Raw genomic sequence first — 22,496 nt, 5'->3', positions numbered from 1 at the left:
ATTATTTTTATTCGCATAAATTGATTGCAATTAACCCTCGATGCTGTAAATATTATATTCATACAATAAATAAAAATATAAATTCGTAATTGATTTAGATAGATATAGAAATACTTTTTATCTCTCCTTTTCACACCTTTATTATTTATATGCATAGATATATATATATATATATCTATATATATATATATATATATATATATATAGATATAAAATAAATATTATAAACAATATTTAGTCTTGCACACAAAGTCATAAATTCATTACACAATCTAACTGTGTGATATGAATACAAAATATGATAAAATTTCATTATAGCCCTTTGGCTTAACAGTGCAACAAGAACGATTGTAATGATGTTCTGATGTAATAGACACTTCAGTTATAAATATTCAAACTTCAATAGCAAAGAGAAACAAAAAAGAAAAAAAATAAGAGAAAAAAAAAAAGTTTGTGGATAAACAGATTTTATAATATGTTTACTATGGTATTCTTTCATGCAAAATTTATAGCTATTGCTGTATGTAGCTTTTATTATGCGTTGACATTGTACTCGAAAATAAAATAAAGGAAAAAAAAACAAAAAAAAATTTAAAAAAAGCAGTGAACAAATTACAACACTCATAAATTTTAGCAATTTCGTTTTAAGTTTGTTATATTAATGTTGTTAAAGTTTTTTATTGCGTTGCGTTGAACACAATACACTGATAATATTTCATTTAAAAACTTTTCAAACGAAAAAAATGTGAAGAATACAATATGCATCGTCAATTATTTACAATAACCGAAAATAAGTTAGCTTCGGCGTTTCACGGGTAATGCATTCATGTCCTTCATCTCAAATTTTATCGCTGGACGACAAGAACGCTTGTAATGCTTATGCATTTGTTTGCCTAAGACGTTGCTAAGAAACACTAATGTTAATTAACTAACTTATCATATTTTTGGCGTTGACCTTGTGTGAGGATCAAAGTTCCAATTGCCAGTTTAGGTTCCATACTCATGCTCAAGCCATTCTTATGTAATTGATTTTGTTAAATTCTTCTTTTGCACAGTTAATTAGCTGAACGTTAGATCAATTTTTGAAGCAGATCGTCTAGAAGAGACCGGTAAATCTTACCCAGCTCACAGTTATATGTGGAATTTTCACCAAATAGGTAAAGAAAATTTTTATCTTTACGGTCATTAACTGGACTACGGCTTATGAAAGATGCTTGCATGTATTTCCATTAGTCATTCATCTATCGGTGAAAATGATAAAGTAATTGCAAAGTATCAGTGTACACAACGGTCAAATTCGATCATATTGATTTTCTCTACATCAAATAACGCTTTTCCATGTAAACTTGACACTTTAACACTTCACTTTTTCATGTAGAGCTCATAAGCAACACTTTTTGTCCATTAAGTTATTCAGAGCCTTTTGATTATCACTTGTTGAGATCGATACAGCATGGCTTGGCTGGCAGGCTAGAAATGCTGAAGAAGTAAGAAAATGCGTCCGCTGCCAAACTAATGTCGCTCTCTGAACACGGTACCGTCTTGCTGTCAGAAAAATGGGAAAATTGTTGTAGAAAACGATGGAAAATATTTTCATTTTTCAAAAAAAAATGATCAAAATATATGCAAGTCTAATTAAGCGATAAGGCGCATGCGTTCCCATTTTAGGACATTTGCTATAAATTTCACACAAAGGATTTCTTTGTGTTTTTCCTCTCTTCTACGAGATGACTTTGCATCAATGCCTAGTTTTGCAGTATGCTGTTCAGCTCGATCTAGGATTATTAAGTCCACGAGTATGCTAAAGCTATCATTTTGGACGTTTGTAAATGAATATTTAAATACACTTAAGAAAAAATACTTATGAAAAGGCTTCGCAATGTTACATAAGGTAACATAAACTCAAGGGAGAAAAGTGTTTTTGAAAACACATCGTACTTTATTCCATTAAAGAATACTTTGCATTTTTTTTTTTTTTTTTTTTCTTATGTAAACATTTGCAAAATATGCTAAAATATCTAAAAAATTCTTGTATCTTATGTATCTTACGCAGTTGTAAGACACTGGCTGGCAGTCTGTTAGACAGTAAGCTTAAAGCCAAGTGTTTAACTTAAACTTAATAAACCTCTATATGTTGGCCAGTTGGTGTTCAGTTAATAATATATATATATATATATATATATATATATATGTGTGTTATCTTTGTAAATATACTATAAAATGCAATAAATTCTGTTATTTATCTTTTCTCGACTGCTAAAGGCAAGAACATGACCACAGAGATGAAAATGAAAAGAAAGTTTAGCAAACATTGATTTTTGTGCACTGGTCGCCGTAAGGCTGTAGTACGTTTGGTGTGGAAATGTTTGCTGCACCTGCTAGTCAGAATCATTTTGTGGATCGATTTCAATATGTCTGTCCATATGTCCGTTTGATTTTTTTTCATGCATCATTATCTCTGATAACATTTTGCACACTGACTCATTTTTGCCCACGCACCAAAAAACTTATCGAAATGTTGTTACGACCGCTCCGTTCTTCCATAGAAAAAACCTGAAACCACCCGCCAAGAGATGACTAATTGAAATGTATATCTCACCTGTTCGAAATTATCTAAAAGCTTTTGCGATTTAATTGCTTAAAGTATGTAATAGGCGTGGAAATTCCCCCCCTCCCCCTCCCCCCCAAAAAAAACAACAAAATTAATTAAGATAGTAAACGAAAGATTCCTTAACAAGTCCGTTTGATACAAAAGTAATGACCTTTCATTACTCTGTTGCTTGCTTATGGTAATTAATGTTTTTCATTTTCCCTTTAATTGCTTCTTTTTTATTTGCTTTAAATGAGCAAAACATCTAAGTAAAACAAGAAAAAAAAAAAAAGAAAAGCGGGCGGCTTGTGTATGTTTTTAAATATCTTAACAAAATATTTCTCAAACGGCTATCGACTTAAAAAAGTAAATATATTTTGTGTGGAGCAGTAAGTTCATGAAGCCATACTACGCCAATATAAACGCAATTTGCTTAAAGTTCTTTTTTTTCTCGATTCTATTGCTTGAGATTTTACCTTGCATCGAAGAAGAACATCAAATAGCATGAAGATGATTACATAAGCATATGCGTTTAGTTTTTCAAAATTTCATAGCAAATTTTGATTAAGAACTCGATAGTTGATAATAGTTATTAAGCAAATTTTCTACGAACGTTCACTTACTTTTAGAGAAACTCATCCAATGACTGCTATTACAGGAAAACGAAGAAGACGACGTAATTGTGATAAGCTCTCTCTACAATGCATTCGATATTTTGAACGTTAGTATGTTATGAGAAAATTCACATAACCGAAGAAAAAATTCCTCGAGTAAATGCCAATTAAGGTTAATATCAATGTCAGATTACAGAAGCATACGGGGGCTATGTAACATCAAACCGTTAAAATTAGATGATGTTATATAACTCAAAACCATATATGATTGTATAGCTTGGGTTTTTTTTTTTTTTTTTTTAAACGACATGCCGGTATAGATAGATGATGATACATATCAAGGAGAGTTAGTTATAGCTAAAGATTGTGGAAGAAAATTGCCTAACTCACCTCAGCTTGGGTAGATATATGGATTCATATCTTGCTTGCTATACCAGCTTACTTCGATTTAAGTCAATTTAATTCATTCTCAATAAGAAGAAGAAGAAGAAGAAGTAAATATTTCTTTTGCTTTTACTTTTACTTAAACTACTTCAACTTTAGACTTTGGAAAGCCAGACTGACTACATAAAGCATTGATTTTTTTATGAAAGACGATTTGATATTTGAAATCTCATATTTTAGTAATAAGTTAGTAATAAGTTTAGCATCCGATAAATGCTTCGGACAAATGCCTTTACTCAACTTTCATTAATTGAATTCATTGCTTAATTTTGCATTCGTTGGAGCTTCTAAGCGACTCTATAAATAAAAATTAATGAAAAAATGCGTTGACGAATATGGCCAGAGCGATTTACATTTTCATTTTGAACGGATTTTATATATTACTATAGTATAACCAAAATGATTATATTGTTTATAACCATAGTTGCCCGCAAAGAGTACCAAAGTAATTAATAATTGAATGTTAAGAGAGAGAGAGAGAGAGAATAGATTTACTGTTATATGCAATTTACTTTGTAAATACTCTCTGTTTACGGGCAATTTATCGCCTGCACATATATTTGCTCTGTTAATTATCTCTTCTATTGACTCAATAATTAAAAAGTTAACTACAAAATATCAATACATTATTGTGTTTGTTCAAGTCTTGAAAATTGTAAATTTATTTAAACCGACAACATAGGTTTATATATATGTTTCACTTACAAACATGATCGGCATATATATATATATATCTATATATATTTAATGCAATTAAGCGAATTCAGCAGCAACACTTCACGGCACTTCCACGATACACGTATATATAATATTGGGAAGGGTTTCAGATAGACTCAGCCCTTCTTATATCAAACGATTAGGAATAATTTTCTGAATGAATTTAAGTTTGTTTTTCTATCGTTTCGTCCAGCGTCTATCAGTCCGGCTGTTTATTTATCTGCTCGTTCACCAATCAAATCGTCTATCCATCTGCTCGATTGTCCCTCTATTCGCCGATGCCTTTTGTCTGTCCATCAGCCCATCTGCCTGTAAGTACGCATATTTTCGCTTTCACTCGCTTTATCGTAAATTTAGACATCTGCTGCGAACGCTTGGTATACTGGCGTCTTTAATAATAAGCCTATATAGGGTAAAAAAGTCGAACTTATAGCACGCTATGATCAGAAAAGGTAGGCGAAGAAAAATACGATCTTTGACCTAAAATTTAATTTTATTAAGTTTAAACCTTCTCTCTCACGTAGGGGCTACCATCGAAATGTGACTTGGCTATAAACTATTATTTTTTTCATATTTTATTATGAAAATAAATGAAAACTTGTATTAAACGAGTGGTTTGCTGTAATATATTTAATGGCGAAACTTGCGACAACCATAGAGTTTAAGTGTATTATGGTATTAAAAACAATGAATTTTTAATAAGCATTATTATTAATTAAATCAAGCAGATTAGAAATAGTAATAAAATGCAAAAAAAAAATATATATATATATATAAAAAACATGGAACTGCGTTAAAGGCATAGGGCAGGGCAAACTTATTATGGAATGTAGTCAAAGCAACATTCAGTCATAAAAATTTATGTAATTAAAATATTACGATCTAATGGACGAGACGGCTGAGTTATTTCAACACGCCATACACATCTGCACTAACTTCATTATCATTCGCTTACATATTACAATCCGATATACATGTAAGCGTATGTCATAAACGAATGATTCGCTTTATAATACTCTATGTTGTTTTTCTCATATGTAATATTTGCATAACTCATATTACATATCATTCGTACGCGTTTAACCATTCGGTTCTTTATTAAAATATTATCCAGGACGTGATTTCACTGATTTCGTTAAAAATCATTCGACTTGAAATCATTAACTTGACATACTTGAAATCGTTAAATGATTAATTTTCGCTTATAATTCAAACATTTTTACGTACAAATGAATTGTAAAATGATTTCATGTCTAATTTCTCAAAATTATTGCACTAAAGACGCAACAATTTGGATACAATTTACAATCAAAAATATAGGAAATATAGTGTCAGTGCTATTTTAATACCGAATTTGAAGGTAGAAAAGCTTTTTAGCAAAATGAGAATTGAAGAAGTGTATGGTAGATAAAAGGGATCATCGTGGTACATCTAGCCACGAAGACGAGCATATATGTTTTGTCAATTTATCATTTTAATGAATTTTATTAATTAGCTGCAAACATATCGTTGTACAAGCGGGATAAAGCATTTTTTAAAGAGTCCTTCCGCCGTAGAGGTCCTGTTATAATATTTGCACGAGCTTCTTATAATGGCTTCACTTATCAAGTGAAATATTTAAACATGAAATGCTATCCAGTAAATGTAGCTGCAAGGCTTAAGCTTTCGCGTTGACTAGGAACAGGAATTCTCACTAAATTATTACATCTTTCGCAATGTTCAGTCAAGTATGCAATGCAGACCGTACAGCGCTGTTTGGCAAATAGAGTACGTAGCACATAGCTTGTGAAATGCAGTTCATTTTCAGAACGCTTCTCAAGCTTATACAAGCAGCCTCCGATTTGACCATTTGCTCTTTTTACATAAAATACATTTTATTTATATATAAATATTTAAAAAAAAACGAATACAAGCACATCGTATGCATGTGGATATCCTGCGTTTGCAATTAATTTCTTCTTTTAGTATAAATTTATCAAGTCAATAACTTTTTTAATAAAGTGTGCCTAACAACGTACGCCTCGGCTTCGGCTTCGGCTTTAACTTGGAAACTTGGAAACATTTTTTCTTTTATACCTCTGCAAAAAAAAAAAAAAGGAAATGTAAGTGAAGCCATAAAAAGAATAAAAATGAAGGAGACGAAAGTTACAAAAAACAATAAAAATGTCTTTATCTAATCCTTAAAATTATGTCCTAATTAATTTTAAATGTACATGTACATGTGCGTGCGGACAGTGAAGAAAACCTTTTTTTTTTTTTATTTTTTTTTTTTTGGGCCATTTATTTTAAAAAAGCAAAAGCAAACAAATTTCAAGTTAATGGTAAAATAATTGAAAAAGAAACTGACCTCAAAGGCTTGTCGCTTAGTAGTACAACTTTTTCCCAATCGTTTTAATAGGCAACAGAATATAAATGATGTTGTGCATGAGTAAAATAAAAAAAAAAATTGTTGACACTTTCTCAATCACAAGATTCTGTTTTTCTTTTCTTTTTTTTTTTACCTATTCATGTTCGTGACACGGTTACGGTAAAAAAAATAAGTCAGGAAAGAGAAAACGATATAGGGAGTGACCGTAACCTAATGGTCTCTGTAAATTGTATGTTATGCGGTATTTACGGACTGAGTCCAAAGTAAACTATACTGCAATTGAGGCGTACACTGAGTACACTGACTTGGTAGTCGCGATTCTTATTTACTCCGCTATGCTATGCTATGGAAATGCTTCTAAACCAACTCGCGCTAATAGTATAAGTAATTAAAGTAAAGTAATTAACTGCTCTAAGAGATGGGCTATATTCATGATTGATTTTAATCCAGCCCTCGTGTATACGTATAAATATGTTTCGCAACCACACATATATACTTTTGTATTAATGATATTTAAGATGCAGATCAATTGTGCCTATATACACATTCTCTTGGGAAATTGACAGCTGGCAAGTACACCAGAATGATTATGTAAGTAAGTAAACCGCTTCGAAATTATTTTCATTGAATATAAACTTAACATTGTCAATGTAGAGAAGAGAATGGATGAACGAATGAATGCATAAAAACAGCCTAAAGTTAATTACCAAATGTCCTTGCTTACAAAGAGATTATGCAGATTATATACACTTTCGCTCAGCAGCAGAAATGTGCTGTTTTCACAATAAAATATAAGCAAAAAAAAAAAATGTGTAATATTTTTTCTTCATCATCGTTTACTGAATGGATCCCGTACGTGCGCATATAATTATGATAAACAAAACCATCATGCGTTCGCTCACATATGCAAATTAATTAGCATAGAACTTACACTGAAGTTGCATATATATTGAGCATAAAAAGAAAAAAAAAAGAAAGAAAAAAAACTAAAACGGCAACTAGAGAACGAATTGTATTCACCTATCCACAACAGTCTAGATATAAAAAATCCTAAACATCTCTCTTCGTGAATGTTACAAACGTTAGGATGAAGTCAGCTTAAACATATCTTCTTCTTTATCAACAAAAAAAAAAAAAAAACAAAAAAAAAAAGCAAAACGCAAAACAGTCTTTTTACACGTCTAGATGTTAGATGAAAGAAAGAAGAACAAAAAGTGAAAAGAAAGCAAAAAAGCAAAAAAAAAAAAAAAATACAGTTTTACAAGCAAAAAGCAGCCAAGTGTTAAAAAAGTAATTATGCAAAAAGGCACGAACCATACGTATACTTAGACAATTTGCAACATCACATCGACATAAAAGAAGAATCACAAAAAAAACAAAAAAAAAAAAATACATACAAGGAAAATATGAACCAAAGCATTTCAAATGCACGTAACGAACGGAGAACGACTAGTGTTTTAGTTAAGACATATATCAGAGCCTCATATACTCATACTATAAGCACTCATGAAGCTACGATTCTGTAGAAGGAAATTAAGCAGTAATGTGTAATGTAAATAGAAAAATTACTTTTGTTATATAACAATGTGATAAAAATAAAATCATTGCAATTTTTTTTTTTTTTTTTTTTTTGCATATTGTGAAGGATTTTCCACTAAAACACCAGAAACACCCACACCTCTTATATGTACGAAGTACCTCAATTTACACATATATATTTGTAATGAGTACACGTTCTTCTTCCCACCTTTTTCTCATTTAATAAATCTTATGTTCTTTAGCCTTGATTTTCGCAAAGATGGGTTATGGTTAGAAAAACTCTCTGTAAGCTTAGGTACATCTATCAAGAAGTGCCGGGACTAATGCATAGATCACGTGCCTAATAAAAAGTGCGTATTATTTGTAAAAGCAACAAGAACAATCTCAAACGAAGCCTGTCAAAATTTCATATAAATTAGATCAATTGCTTAAGAGGTGTAGTGGTTTTGGTTATGTTATTTCTATTGCTTCAGGAAAAGTCCGAATTTGCTATCTTAGGCAAATATAGCTTTTTGACAACAGAAATTACCTTTGCGAAAGGACAGTGCGACTGCAACATTTCCTTTCCGAAAATGATAGTTTGTGACGACTGCAGGCGGTAGGAGTGCAAAAACTATTAAATGCAGTCTACGCACAAAGAAATTTAGTTGCCCCTGAGAATATCAACAGCATCCAGTAGATTGTTCTCTATGACTGAGAAGTGACATAGCTGACATTCTGAAGACATCAATTCACACAGTTTTGCCGAAAAAGTTGAGCAGTAAAGAATTCTTGAGCAATGGATTCATTTGCAACATGCATCATGCACTCAAATATCAACTCTATACGTTTTCAGGTAGTGTAACACACATATTACACTTGATTGTCGCAGCAAAAATCACATAAAAAAATTCTGTTGCTCATGCACAATGCAAAAGCATATGTGTATTCATAGTGGAGCAAACACCCCATGTCAATAATGGCAAAACTGCTTCACTTTAACTTTGAGTTGTGGCCACACCCACCATATTTTCCGTAGCTTTCAATCCCGAAGTATTATCTGTTTGCACAAATCAAAACGAAAATTTTGGGAAAAAGATTCGAATCAAAAGCTGATGTTATTGCATCAACTCAAGCGTATTTTGAAAGCCTTGAGAAATCGTTCTATAAAAAAGGCGGCGAAATGCCAGAGAAAGGTTGTACTAATTTTAACGCATTTCAACATTTTTTCGAATTTTTAAAAAAAAAATTTTTACTTAATCCCATGAATTATTGACCAGTGCATTATGTATTGCCTATCAATGCTCTAAAGCATCAATTCAAGCATACCACTTAAGGAGAAAATCCCAAGGATGTAACGAAAGTGATGACAGACTATGTTGGCGAAAAACAATACAACACCAATATAGCCGTTGGCGATGTGAAGCATTGGGCATGGCTTTACGACATTCCAAATATGTTTTTTTTTTTTTTCGATTCTATTAAAGTAATAAATTAAACTTGTATATTTTTTATTTATAAAGTTCGCAGACATAAAAGTAAAAGTATATATATATATATATATGTATATGTATATATATATGTGTATATGTCCTTATATACATTGAGTGCATTTTTGCTTATGTATGCGTTCATTGATTAAGCAATTGTTAACAATTTGAATGTTGTAAATTGCATTCGAGATTGCAACGGGCCGCAATATGATTGCCAACAGCTATAGAATACGATTACAATGGAAACAATGGCAACGGCCATAAACAACCACATTTACAACGAGACGTTGATTTTCATTTAATGAAAAAAATACATAAAAGCTTTAACAAGCCATACATACATACATACGTTGGCTTAGAAAAAAAAAAAAGTGAACGGCCTATTGAAATGTACTAGGCAAACATCAATAGTTAGCACTTGTTATAATTTAGGTTATTTCATTATTCATTTAAAAAAAAAAAAAAAAAACAAAGAAAAAAAAAACTGAAAAAATGTATAGAAACATATTCATATACATAGTTAGATGGTTGAAAGTATTTATCCTTTTACCTTCGAGCATAATAGTTCTCTGCTTCCCGCTCATGCCTAGAATATGTATTTTATGTTATATCTGGTTCTGCTATTTTTTGATTGCATTCACATTACTGTACTATTTTTAGATCGTTACTTAATTTCATTACATTTTTTATGGCAATGAGTACCTGTCATGAAAATCTAATCTTAATTTAATTATATAAGCGGTAACTAACACCACTAAAGGGCATCTGGTATTTTCGAGCTAACAGAAATGGGGAAGAATAGGTTATGAGCCATTTTTCTCTATTTAATACGTCGTTGAGTTAAGAGTAACTAAGTATTCAGTTCTTATGTTTAGGAAGTGTAAGCGAACAGTTACTTCTATAGCAAGCACCACGAATAGGTGTAATGGTTCCTTTGATAAGTGATAATAGTTTGATATGGCAGCTCCAGTCAGTTTTATTTACTTATTCGAGCACATTTACTTAACGATCGCAGTTTTCTAGTCTTATTACTTCCTAGTCTCAGCTACTTAGTCTTATTATTGTTTGTAACTCGTTTCGTAATCTTACCGCTTTTTGTTCACAACTACGTCATCTTGCGTCACTTTTTATTCAATCCTGCTACTTTTTGATCGAAGCCAGTAAGTCTTGCTACTTTTTGACTCTAGCTACAAACGCTTCATAGTTTTAGGTCACAAATACTGTGATGTAAGTGTATTTGTGAATTTGGTGACACTTTTTTTTAAAACATGTCATCTCTATGAAGGTTATTAAGGGCAACTTTTATTCTTTGTATTATTGCACATGTAAAACTTATCAAAAAAACATTCTTTGTTATTTATAATGAAAAAATGAATCAAATAAAAATTAACACTTAATTTGAAATGTAACAGAACTACTCTGACTGATCTCTGCAAAAAAAAAAGGAAAAAGCAAAAAAAGTTGGCTGAAGGCGAATTTTCCTTTTCCTTGACATAAATGAAACGTATGAACAATGCAATTTTTCATTACTTATGAGAATGCTACAAAAAGTTAAGCTCCCCGAAGGCCTTTCTTTTGGTCTAATCTCACATATTTTCAAATGTAATCGGTGGAGAACAATAGAGTATATATATGTATGCCTTTACTCGCAATCGAAAAGCGTTCATAATAATTGACGAATACCGATATGTGGAGCTTCAAGGTAGTCAGTCATTGTAGTATCACTATATATTTCATGATGTGCTTTTAGTCCGCCTTAGCATTTGACTTAATTTATGTAGTTATATATATATCTCTACAGCAGGCAATCTACGAATTCACATTCCTCTACATGGCAGTCCACTTAGGTTTATTCAAAATTTAGAAGAACATATTAAGAGGAAGTTGGGTTTTCTTGAAATGCTTGTAGGTAAGACAGCTATTATGCGCATACATCCTGGATAGGTAGTATTTGGGGATATTTAGACTGAGTAAAGAAATAATCAGAAAATATATTGTATTTAGATAATTTGATCCTCACGTATAACTCGAGAATTATTTAAAATTTGTTTTACCTTTAGATCGGATAGGTAATATTTCGTGAGTAAATTTTGGAGTCCGCGTACCACGGCTTGCACAAATGTCGGGAATCCGAGATGGCTGCAAGTATGAAATGGGCGGCAAGTTCGAGTTAAAACGATATATTTCGTGATCACATGCTACAACTATTTGAACTATGGTAAAATGGGCGACAAGTTCGAGTTAAAACGGTATATATCTTGAACGTCTGCTATAACTGTTTGGACTAAGGCGACGCTTCGAATGCTTAAAATACTTAGGTTAATATACTTAGGTTAAACTAAGTCAGTTACGGACACTTTGCACTAAGAGAGAGTAGGGAAATGATATATCGGTCATTTTCTGCACCATTGTTTAGGTAGTTGTAGGTATTCGTATAGACTTGAAACGAACATATCAAATATAAAAATCGCATTTATTAGGTTTCCGGTGCGTATATCACAAGCATTTAGTAAACCTAATATATCCTTGTGGTAAGCATAACAATAGTCTTGCATAAGAGTGCTTTATACGACACACTTAATGAAAACAAAAAAAAAAAAAAAAAAAATGTTGTGTCGTCCAATTTCACTAACAAAGTATTTAATATTTATTCACTAAAATGCATGCATCCATAAACATTTCAAATGAAAATTTTCTATTTTATTTACCGGCATTTGGTATACAATATATATATATTTTAAAAATATCAGAGTAGAAGTGTACTTCTATTTGCTTATGTATATTTAATACAAATAAAGTGCTCTTATACATAACTATGTACCAAGGAATCAAATAAAAACCAATACTTGTATTAAGCAAAAAAAAAAAAAGCAGAAAAAACCAGTAGAGGATTTTTTAAACGAGAGTGATATGATTTGAAAAACACTAAAAGAATTACGGAAATCAAATCATTTTTGTTATACATTGGATGAGCTTAAGCAATTTAAAGACCTACCACTGTTACTTTTACAAAAACCGAGACCAATTAAGCCGATCGGACGAATTTGACCAAAAACATATACAATACTCGCTTTTAATGCATGGATAGTATTGGGTTTACTTATACAGGCCCGCAAAGAACTGGCCTAAAGGTGCTAAATCGCGGTTCCTAGAAATGGAACGATATACTATTTTATATTATCGCGCAATTGATTGTGTGATAAGGCATTTGGTATGTTTTTTAGAGCAAGATCCTACTATTTCTAGCATTGTGTTGAGATCGATCTATAACGTTCTTCATTCACGGACAAATAAGAACTAATGCCAATGCCAACCTAAATCAAAAATTCCTTGTCAGGGAATATATAGTCGTTTATAATTTCTAAACTGACTTTATATCAAAAACGATCATTTCGCTGATGCGATAAAAAAAATAAATAAATAAAAACCCCATCAGTCTCTTGTTAGGTCTTTAGATTTTCTTTTTTTTTAATATGACCAATCATGTATTCCTCTAGAGGTGACGATTGGAAAGAAGTGGGAAAAGGACAAAAGAGACAGGGAATCGCCGCAGCAGAGTGCATGTGTGCCTAGCCAGTAAATGTTACTCCTTTAACGACAAAGCACCAACCATAAGCTAAGACCAAGTATGGCCTAATCGCGCCAAGATTTGTTCCTTGCGAACAGTTTGTCGCAATCGTTACCATCAATTAGTTATCGTTTTGAAATTTTGTCAAAGTGAAATCGATCAAGTCGACGACGTTCGCATGAAACTAGCAATCTAGGTCCATGCATTATCGCGAGATATTGCAAGTTGAACTTGCAGATAGTCACAGTTATTGAGAATGTTTTGGTAACAAAGAAATTTCGATTTTCAGTGAAACTTGTCTGAACATACGAGGTAAAGTTGTTTTTACTTTGAACATTTCTTTCTCTAGCCGTTACGTCAACATAGTTTAAGAAAAAAGCTACGCTCGAAATTGTTATTGCGACGACGATCAATTCGTAAAAGATCACGACAAGTCTGGTATACGAAAGGGATGAAAAAGTAAGGAAGGCGTGTCCTTCTCGGGGATAAAATTTGCAAACATTAATGAACATAGCAAACAGGGACAAAACAATTTTGACAGTAAAAATATGTTCGCAATGAAACACTTTCTTGTTAGAATAATTAAATCAAAATCTTATACCGTTTCTTTAAGTAAAAAGCGTTCATTAGCCTGCCGTTATCAAGTAATCACATAATTTTCATATGGACTATATATGATCAAAAATAGCGAAACCCCCTATTGTCACTGTGAGGTTAAAGATAAACGACCCCACCATACTTAAAATCGTGATAGACGGAATAAGGATTGCAAAGACTCTTACCACATTTTCATTTCTAAGTCCCATGAACCAACAACGTATTCTTCATCCAGGAATGACATAATGAGCGTAAAAATTTACACGAGAAATTTCGGAATCAGAAACGCTGCACCTTTACACAATTAGATATACTACAGAAAATCTTCCTCCGAAACCAAAGCCTCTCGTTAGTATTACTAAGTTTCCCGTAAACGCTTGTATTTGACCTTTTAACTGACCCTCAATGGTCCCGCATGCTGTCAGAGTTATTAACAAAATATATTTACAAAAGCAATAAGATGTGTTTTTTTTTTTTTGCAAATATGTCGGCGAGTGTTGCATTCTTCTGAAATGAACTGTGATATTATTGTTACTTGATTTTACTTTGCAAGTAAGAAAAGCTTTTTTTCGTATTATATATGTTTGTTGCATTTTTAATAAAAAATATAAAAAAGAGTAAATAGTAAAATTTCTCTTACGTTTTAAATTTATACAGAATTTGTATTTTATGTATTTCCTTAACTACACAACAATAACAGCAACAAAAGCAACAACAACAACAGCTTAGAAGCAAAAAAACTGTAAAATACTATCGTCGCGCATTCATAACTAAATGCAGAGGAAACGTAACACTTTCATCAGACATATGAAACGTGATTCATACTTGTAAGCATTTATGCATGTGCTTACACACACACACACACACACACATACACACACACACACATACGCAAATGAGAAAATAAACCTTACTTACATATTCATTTATTCAATATTTTTCTAAACGACTTGTTACGTACGTATGCTTGAACAATTTTTTTTTTTTTTTTTTTTTTTTATTTTTAAATGCACGTAAATAGTGAGTAACAGTATTATGTATGCACCACATGCGATAATCTGAAGGAAGTAAAGCCAAAAGAAGCAAGAAAAACATTAAAAAAAAGGACACGAGATCATATAATAATAGTAAAACTGTTTTGTAATCAAGAACGGAAAACAAAAACCCGAGACAGATATTCATGCTTGTACGTAGAAGGTGGCTTACTGGCGTGTCAGAGTGTTTTAATATTTTAGCGACATACGAAAGCAAAAAAGCACAAAACATGAAGCAGACAATCAAGTGCCGTTAAAAAAAAAAAAAAAAAAAAAACCGAATATTTCTCTATCCGCAATCGTATTGTAATGCATTAAATTGCCATGAATTACGGTAGAAGACTTAGGCAGCATCTATATTATCTTTTTAATCTTAGCATTTTTTCATCTATTAAGTTGATCATCTATCGGCGCTAACGTGCAAGGAGTTCAATCATGTTCAATCAATGCAAAAAAAAATTACATTTGAAAGTAGTCAAAACAATATGTAAGGGAGTAGCGAACAGAGTTCTCGTACAAGAGAAACATAACTGCATTTAAAGGCAATTGAAAGACACTGCAAGTACAACGTAAGGACTCATTACTTTCTTTCCACTACTTATTTACAATGCTTTGAAATTAAAAACTCTCCCAAAAGTAGACTACATGGGAAAAACCAAATTTCTCTATTACTTATCACCAGTGATTTCTTCCCTTTGGAACTTCAAGAAACTAGAAAATGTATACATTGTAGATCAAAGTAAAGTCGTGAGACGATGCTATAATGCTTGGCTATGTCTCCGTCTGTCTGCCTATAATGACAGTTTTCAATGTAATATCATGGAACGCCCAAAATTTCATTTTCAAGATTCTTTACCATTGTTGATTGATTTGAAGAAATCTGCTGCCGAAGCCAATCAAACTCTTCTAGAAGCTTATGTGGATGCTGCCCCATTATATGTCATTGCCAGTTTTTGTGGTATGGTGACTTTGTGCCAAAGATCGGCCTGACGAAGAACTAAGAAAGATCGAAGACATTGAGTTGCAAGACTTATTGGACGAAAATCCAGCTCAAACTCTCAAGGAATTTTCGTACAACTTAGCAACCAATAAATCAACAGTTTCAACCACATTACACCAATTTTTCTTAATAAATGCCTTTTTCAGGTCAACAATCGACAATTTTCCCCTTCTAGGTTCTACGTTCAGTAGGTTCTTTCCTTTTTTTTTTTCTATGTTCGCTTAACTTTCATCAACGTATTGTAAAGGCATTCAATTTGGTCGTCGGACCCAACTTCGGGGTCCATCACAGGAAATCGTGGGCTAATTGGGTCTGTGCGGTATGTAACTTTCATCCGTCCGTTCGTCCGCATATGGGTTACAGCACGCATACATCTTTGGTATAACCATCTGCGGGATAAAAGTTGAAGTCTTTCCCCTCATATCTTACGAACTAGCTAGTTTGTCAAGGACACGTACGTCCATCATTTTACTGCCTCCTTTCAACTTTGCGACTTTTTCGACCTTTTAAAGCATTCGTTTATGTTTCTATTTCTATCTTTGATTATCAGGAAAAATTAAAGTGAAAAGAGGTCCAATTGACATAGAAGTTTGAGATCGTTACACAAAAGTATCCAGATTCCAATATGAGGCCCAGAAGTAATGTGTTTCAATAAAAAGTCGAATCAATTAAGGACATACATATCGCGTTCGTTGCAAGTCCCTTCATCGACGACCATATATGAAATTGCAAAATTGAAATCAGAAAAATTAACTAACTGACTACACATTTAGTTTATGCCATTTATTAAGATTTGTTTTTATTTGTTTTTTTAATTCCAATTCTTTCTTTTCCTTCCTTCCAATCTTTTCAATGCATTATTAAAAGATTAAAATCTATGCATTGACCGATTCATCGGTGTTGTCATAAGGATAAGGTGAGCTGGGTGGGACTGAGAGTATTGGAGTCCAATACCATTGATTCCATGGCACGCAGGCTTTAACATCATCTAAATATCCTTCAGTATTAGGACAACGTTGGAATATACCCGGTTTTCCTTTTGTCACGCACTTCCAGTAGGCCGTTTTGTTTTTGAAATGACGATAATTAACGACTTGCATTTCTTCATCAGTTTTACAACCCGGTTGTCCAGTAAAAATGAAATTGGCTTGGACAACAGCCAATGTAGCAAGAAGCAACACAACAACGGTTAAAGTTTGCATTTTATTTTGCTTGGTGTGAAAAGCGGAATAAACTGATTTCGAAAATAATTTGCGATAGTTTTTATATGTTTTCTTCTTTGCTGTAAGAAAAATTTGCCAGCAAACAAACTGCATTAGTATTTACTAATAATTTTATCTAATACTTTTATCTTTATGGGCAACAAAATTTTTATTTTTCTGATTATGAAAAGAAATATAGTACACTGTCGAGCAATCGTATATATTCATTGACTCGATCTATTTTTCTTTCTCTCTCTCTTTCTCTCTCTCACTCGCTCTCTCTCTCTCTCTCTCTCTCTCTCTTTCTCTTTCTCTCTCTCTCTTTCTCTCTTTCTCTTTCTCTCTTCCCTAAAAGACTTACACTTAATTGTTAAATGACATTAATTGTCTAATTCCAACAACCTAAATTATACGCACACACACATCCTTCTTATCTGTCGGTCCAACTGCTCGTCAGTTAAACCAATTATTGTTAGTTTTTAAAAATTGATCTTTGAATTGAACTAAAACTGAACACATAGTACAAGCTATTAGCAAGAGCCAAATAGAACATAAGTATTAAAATTTTGGGATTAGTGTCATCTGTGTTCACTGTTATCAAGCAAAAATAATAAACGAATTAAATTTCGTGGTGGAATTTAGCTCAAACACCTGGCACAAGTTAAGTAACATATTTTTAATTACTCCTCTTATAGGGAGTGCATCCATTTAATTATCCGTTAGTGTACACTTGTGTTCCAAGTTAAGTAATAAAATTATTTTCTTTACATTTTATTTAAAAGTTGTAAATGATTTTCTAAGAAAAGATAGAAAACATTTATAAACATTTTTAAAATGAAGATATTTAATGCTTTGTAAAAGTTTTCAAATTAATCATAACAATAATAATAAAAATAATAATAATGTAATGATAGTAAATACGTAAATATTTAATCGCAATTTCCGCAATAACCTTGAGACATTTTTTTTTATAATAAATAATGAAAGCGAATGTTTTTTAGAAATGCTCTTAAAACATTTCTTAATATATTATATACTTTCGAATATATTCGTGTAAACCAACTTAATGACGTCATGAATAAGGGGGGAAGTTAGTCTAGTTAGAAATTCATTACATTTATTACCAGTGATCGTATTAAAATACTACAGTGTATGAGATGCAAGTAAGCAAACCACAATCCTCAAAAACTATCATTTCCGCTTTCATTATTGCTGTCCAATCAAAGAAACATATTGATCGACCTTACTTCAGCAGAGTACTTATCTCAAAGAAAGTTTCTTGAGAAAATACTTTAAGGTAATATCTCTTTACGCACTCAGCTTCTATTAGTGGTTCCGCAGCTAAATTCCGACATACATCATACGTAGCTCTAGTTCACTTTCTATATGCGTCAAACATATGAGGCACCTTGCAATCACGTAAACTGATGAAAGTACTTTTTCGATGTATTTAGCTTTTTAGCTGTCCTAGTAGTAAAAATATATCGCAAGCAGTACGAGATTTTCAGCTTTTGACGCCTTTGACCTACACGAGGAAAAAATTTCCGTAACAGGTCGCCGAAACAAAATTACAAGATATAGCCAATTTTCATCGCTTCGATTATATAATAAATAAGAAAATTGTATTCAGTGGTAACCCACTACTGTTATCTTAAAAAAGGCAAAAAAAAAAAAAAAAATCAAAGAACTATATTTTCATATCCTGCCTATAATAAGGAGTGGATTCGATTTGTTTTTGCCGCAATTTATAAATAGTAAGCATAGTAAGCGTGATCCGACATAGGAAAGTACCCGAGATACAACCATTAATTGTATAAGTCATTGTAACAATTGCTGTCGTATCATAGAATGTAATGAGAATAATAATTTTCAACTTAACTTTATAATCGCTTTGTAATCGTCGCCAGTGACCGAATACAATAAAATTAAATTACATTGTGCAGTAAACTTGCACACGCAACTGAGACACATCATTGCAAAAGCTAGTAAGTGTTTATAAACACTTTTAGTTTACACTAATGCAAAATATTTCCCGCAATGCAATTTCTTTTAAAGTAGCCAAGCTGTGTTTCCATCCTATTTAAGGCTGATAAAAACAAGTCAAGCAATGCAAACTAACAGCCGCCCACAGATGCACATAGACAAATTCACAATTCACTTAAGAAAATTACTAAGAAAGTTGCTCTTGCCGGTGACGATGTCATCTAATGATTATATTCTTAAGAGCTAATGGAAACAACTACTTGAAATTTGTGAGACAATTTCAAGAGCAAAGGCAAGAAAAACTATATTAATATAACCAAAAAAATGTTCATAGTCAGAGGAGAATATTTGACGCATACGATATGATGATGATGATGGTGATCTAGTTAGCAATCAGTGTACTTGCGTTATGATCTGATAATAATATTAATTGCAAATTATATAGATTATGAGTAAAGCTTTCAATAAAACCGATAGCCTCAGATGCTAAAACTTTAAGACTTAAATCTTAAAATTTATTTCACTGACTAAATGATCAGCTTCTCTAAATGAAAATACACAAAATCAGGCTTCAGATGTTCCTCCATAACATAATAAGATTAACTATCAGCCTGCTTTGTCATAAGTTAGTAGACTTGAGGCCAAAACAAATAATTCGATCTTTAGACCTCCTTTATCCTCAATTTTCGCTGGGAACATTGAAATATTGAAGAACTGCTTCGGCCATCGGGGGCCAGAAGCCGATGCAAGTTTCTCAGGGAAGCTGTTTGTCATTGACCAATTTTTTATTTTATACTTATCGTCCAAATTTACGGGGATATTAACATCAACATATTGTTTTAAATGCGAACTTCTGTATGGCAAGAACCACATAAAGAACTTATAGATCCGATCAATATATATCATGTAACAAAGTATATTATTATCAACTCACCTCCATTTTCTTCAATTTTCTTTTTCTATCAATTTCTTTTACTGCATATATATTTGTTATAGGCAGTCCTTTTTCAATTTTAATACCCTACACAATTTGGGGAACCAGTTTGTGCGGATACGTGCAACAACCACAAATACTTGAAATAGATTCGTCTTTTATTTTATATATGTTCCCTTTTGATGGCGCATATCCGAAATTTTTTCTCAAAAATATTTCATTTTTCAATTTCTCTCTTTTCAAATCATTTGCTTACGCTTTTTTTAATTTCATGTCTTTGACATATACTAATCATAATCCATCCATGACATATAACATGATTTCATCTGTGCTCTCATTCACTTTAGTTTACGAATTATTTATTAGTTGATCATCAGCAACATGCAACAGTCCACAAATATAATGATTATATGTCTTTGCGAGCGGATGTGTATGGGTTTGTGTGTGTGTGTGTTTGTCTTCACTAATGTTTTGTTAGTAATATCTGTTTAATATTTGCTGTGATGCATTCCTGATAATAAGTGTTTTCATCCAATTCCCTCGGGATGGTTATGATTTGTGATGGCGGTGGTAACGCAGCAAAGCGAGTTTAACCGATGCAATTAAGTGAAATAAACTTATCTTGCGATTTCAAAAAAAAAACAATTGCATAGAAAATATTTTGGGTCTCTCTCTTCTACCAATCATAGGATAGCAGTTCATGTGTTTATACGAATATAATTTTGAAAAATTTATGATGGGACGACCTTCTTCTGCAATCGACCAAAAACTCGATTGTAATGCATGTTTGTGATCTGATCACATGCAGAATTACAATAGATTCAAGCTAGATTCAACGCCTAGTCTAACGCCTCGTACTAGTGAACATATTTTGGGAAGCCTGCCATCCAAATATTTGTCGACACTACCTGCATTTCCGGTCCAGAAATGGTCCCAATTAATTTGTTAATGCAGCCACCAATTAACGAAAAAATATCAATTCATTAGAGAACGATTCTTCATCTTATTACCATTAGGAATATATATACCTTTTTGGAGCAGTGCAAATTTAAAATTTCAGCTAATAACACAAAAATAAATTAAGCGAAATAGTTGCATATATAAGATAAGTTTGCTGAAAAAAGACACATATTTAGTCGTTTGTAACATTATCTGCAAAATTAAAAAACAAAATAAAAAAAATTTTCTGAATTCTTCGACGCAGTTAGCTGGTTTGTAAATTTATATTTAAATTGCGCCATTTTATATATACATCGAGTGTATGTGTGTGTGTGTGCAATGCATGGCAAATACATTATAATACATAAGCTGTAACAAACATTTTTGGGTTTACCGGGCGTATAATTATTTATAAATATTTATTAAACACTTACGTGAACAAAACGTTAGCAATACAATCCTAGAACAAGTGTACGTAGGTACGTATGATTAATTGTAAATGTTCATTAAACATACTGAATGAGTGAACACATAAATAAATAATGCCCCCTGGCATGGCGCACACAGTTTACATATTGCATTTTCAAATTGAAATACATTTGAGATTATTTTCAACTCAAGTCAAACAAATTTTAATTAAATAATAGAAAATTGTTTGTAATCGAAACAAATTTAGCTGCGTAAATGAAAATAGATTCATGAAAAAAAAAAAAAGGACAAAGTAGTTGGATAGTGGAAATATGGAAAAGTTTAACTTCAATAATGAATTACATAATATATTCGATATATGATGATCGATACTAACTTATAACATCTTTCCATTAACACTAATATTACCGTTAGTAATATAGTTTGTTTGGCCTTCATTTAAATTTTTGAATAAATTCATTTCGAAATTTTTTTTTTTTTGCTTTACATTAATATGATAATTACTGCTCAAAAAGAAGAAAAATATTTGTAAATTTGGAATTATTCAATCATTTCTTGACAAGCTTCGAGAAAATATAAAATTAATTTTTTCTTATCTTTTGATTGTTTTTTTTTATTATTCTTATAAGTGAATAAATTCTCAGTACACCATCTTGAAAATACTAATCTAGATTGTCACAAATAACTAAATTTCTCTCAATGGATTCTTTTCGCAATTCTTTTGCTCTTTGCAAAAGCATTGCATTTCCCTTTCATAACTGCGGTAAACAAAAATGAATTAATTCAATTAAGAGAAAGTTTATTAGCAAGTCCTAATTCTGCTTATCGAAAGCAGCATAGAAAGACGAAATTTTTATGGATCGTCGTATTGTCTAGACTTGGCATCAACAGATTTTAACCTTGTGCAGATATGATTGGAAATTAATTCAAGTATAAATGGTACTCGAACGCTAAATTGTTTACACGAGAAAGTTCAATTAATCAATATTCAATCAATAAACAGACAATGAATTTAATTTTGGCTAAGCGCAAATACTTAATAAACCCCAAGACTATACTCTCGTCA

The 22,496-nt window shown here is 31.9% G+C and overlaps 1 protein-coding gene across 1 annotated transcript; it reads right to left on the bottom strand.

Annotated features, from left to right (window-relative positions):
* Positions 1 to 16,718: 16,718 nt before the first annotated feature.
* Positions 16,719 to 17,187, bottom strand: LOC119634753. Its single transcript, XM_038029105.1, has one exon. It carries the CDS (start codon positions 17,143 to 17,145, stop codon positions 16,819 to 16,821), a length of 327 nt encoding a protein of 108 aa, XP_037885033.1. The 5' UTR covers positions 17,146 to 17,187; the 3' UTR covers positions 16,719 to 16,818.
* Positions 17,188 to 22,496: the final 5,309 nt, after the last annotated feature.

Source organism: Glossina fuscipes, unplaced genomic scaffold (assembly GCF_014805625.2).
Source record: "Glossina fuscipes isolate IAEA_lab_2018 unplaced genomic scaffold, Yale_Gfus_2 3, whole genome shotgun sequence".
Lineage (NCBI taxonomy): Eukaryota > Metazoa > Arthropoda > Insecta > Diptera > Glossinidae > Glossina > Glossina fuscipes.
The sequence above is the reverse complement of the archived record's forward strand: the minus strand, read 5'-3'. Positions and strand labels throughout refer to the sequence as shown.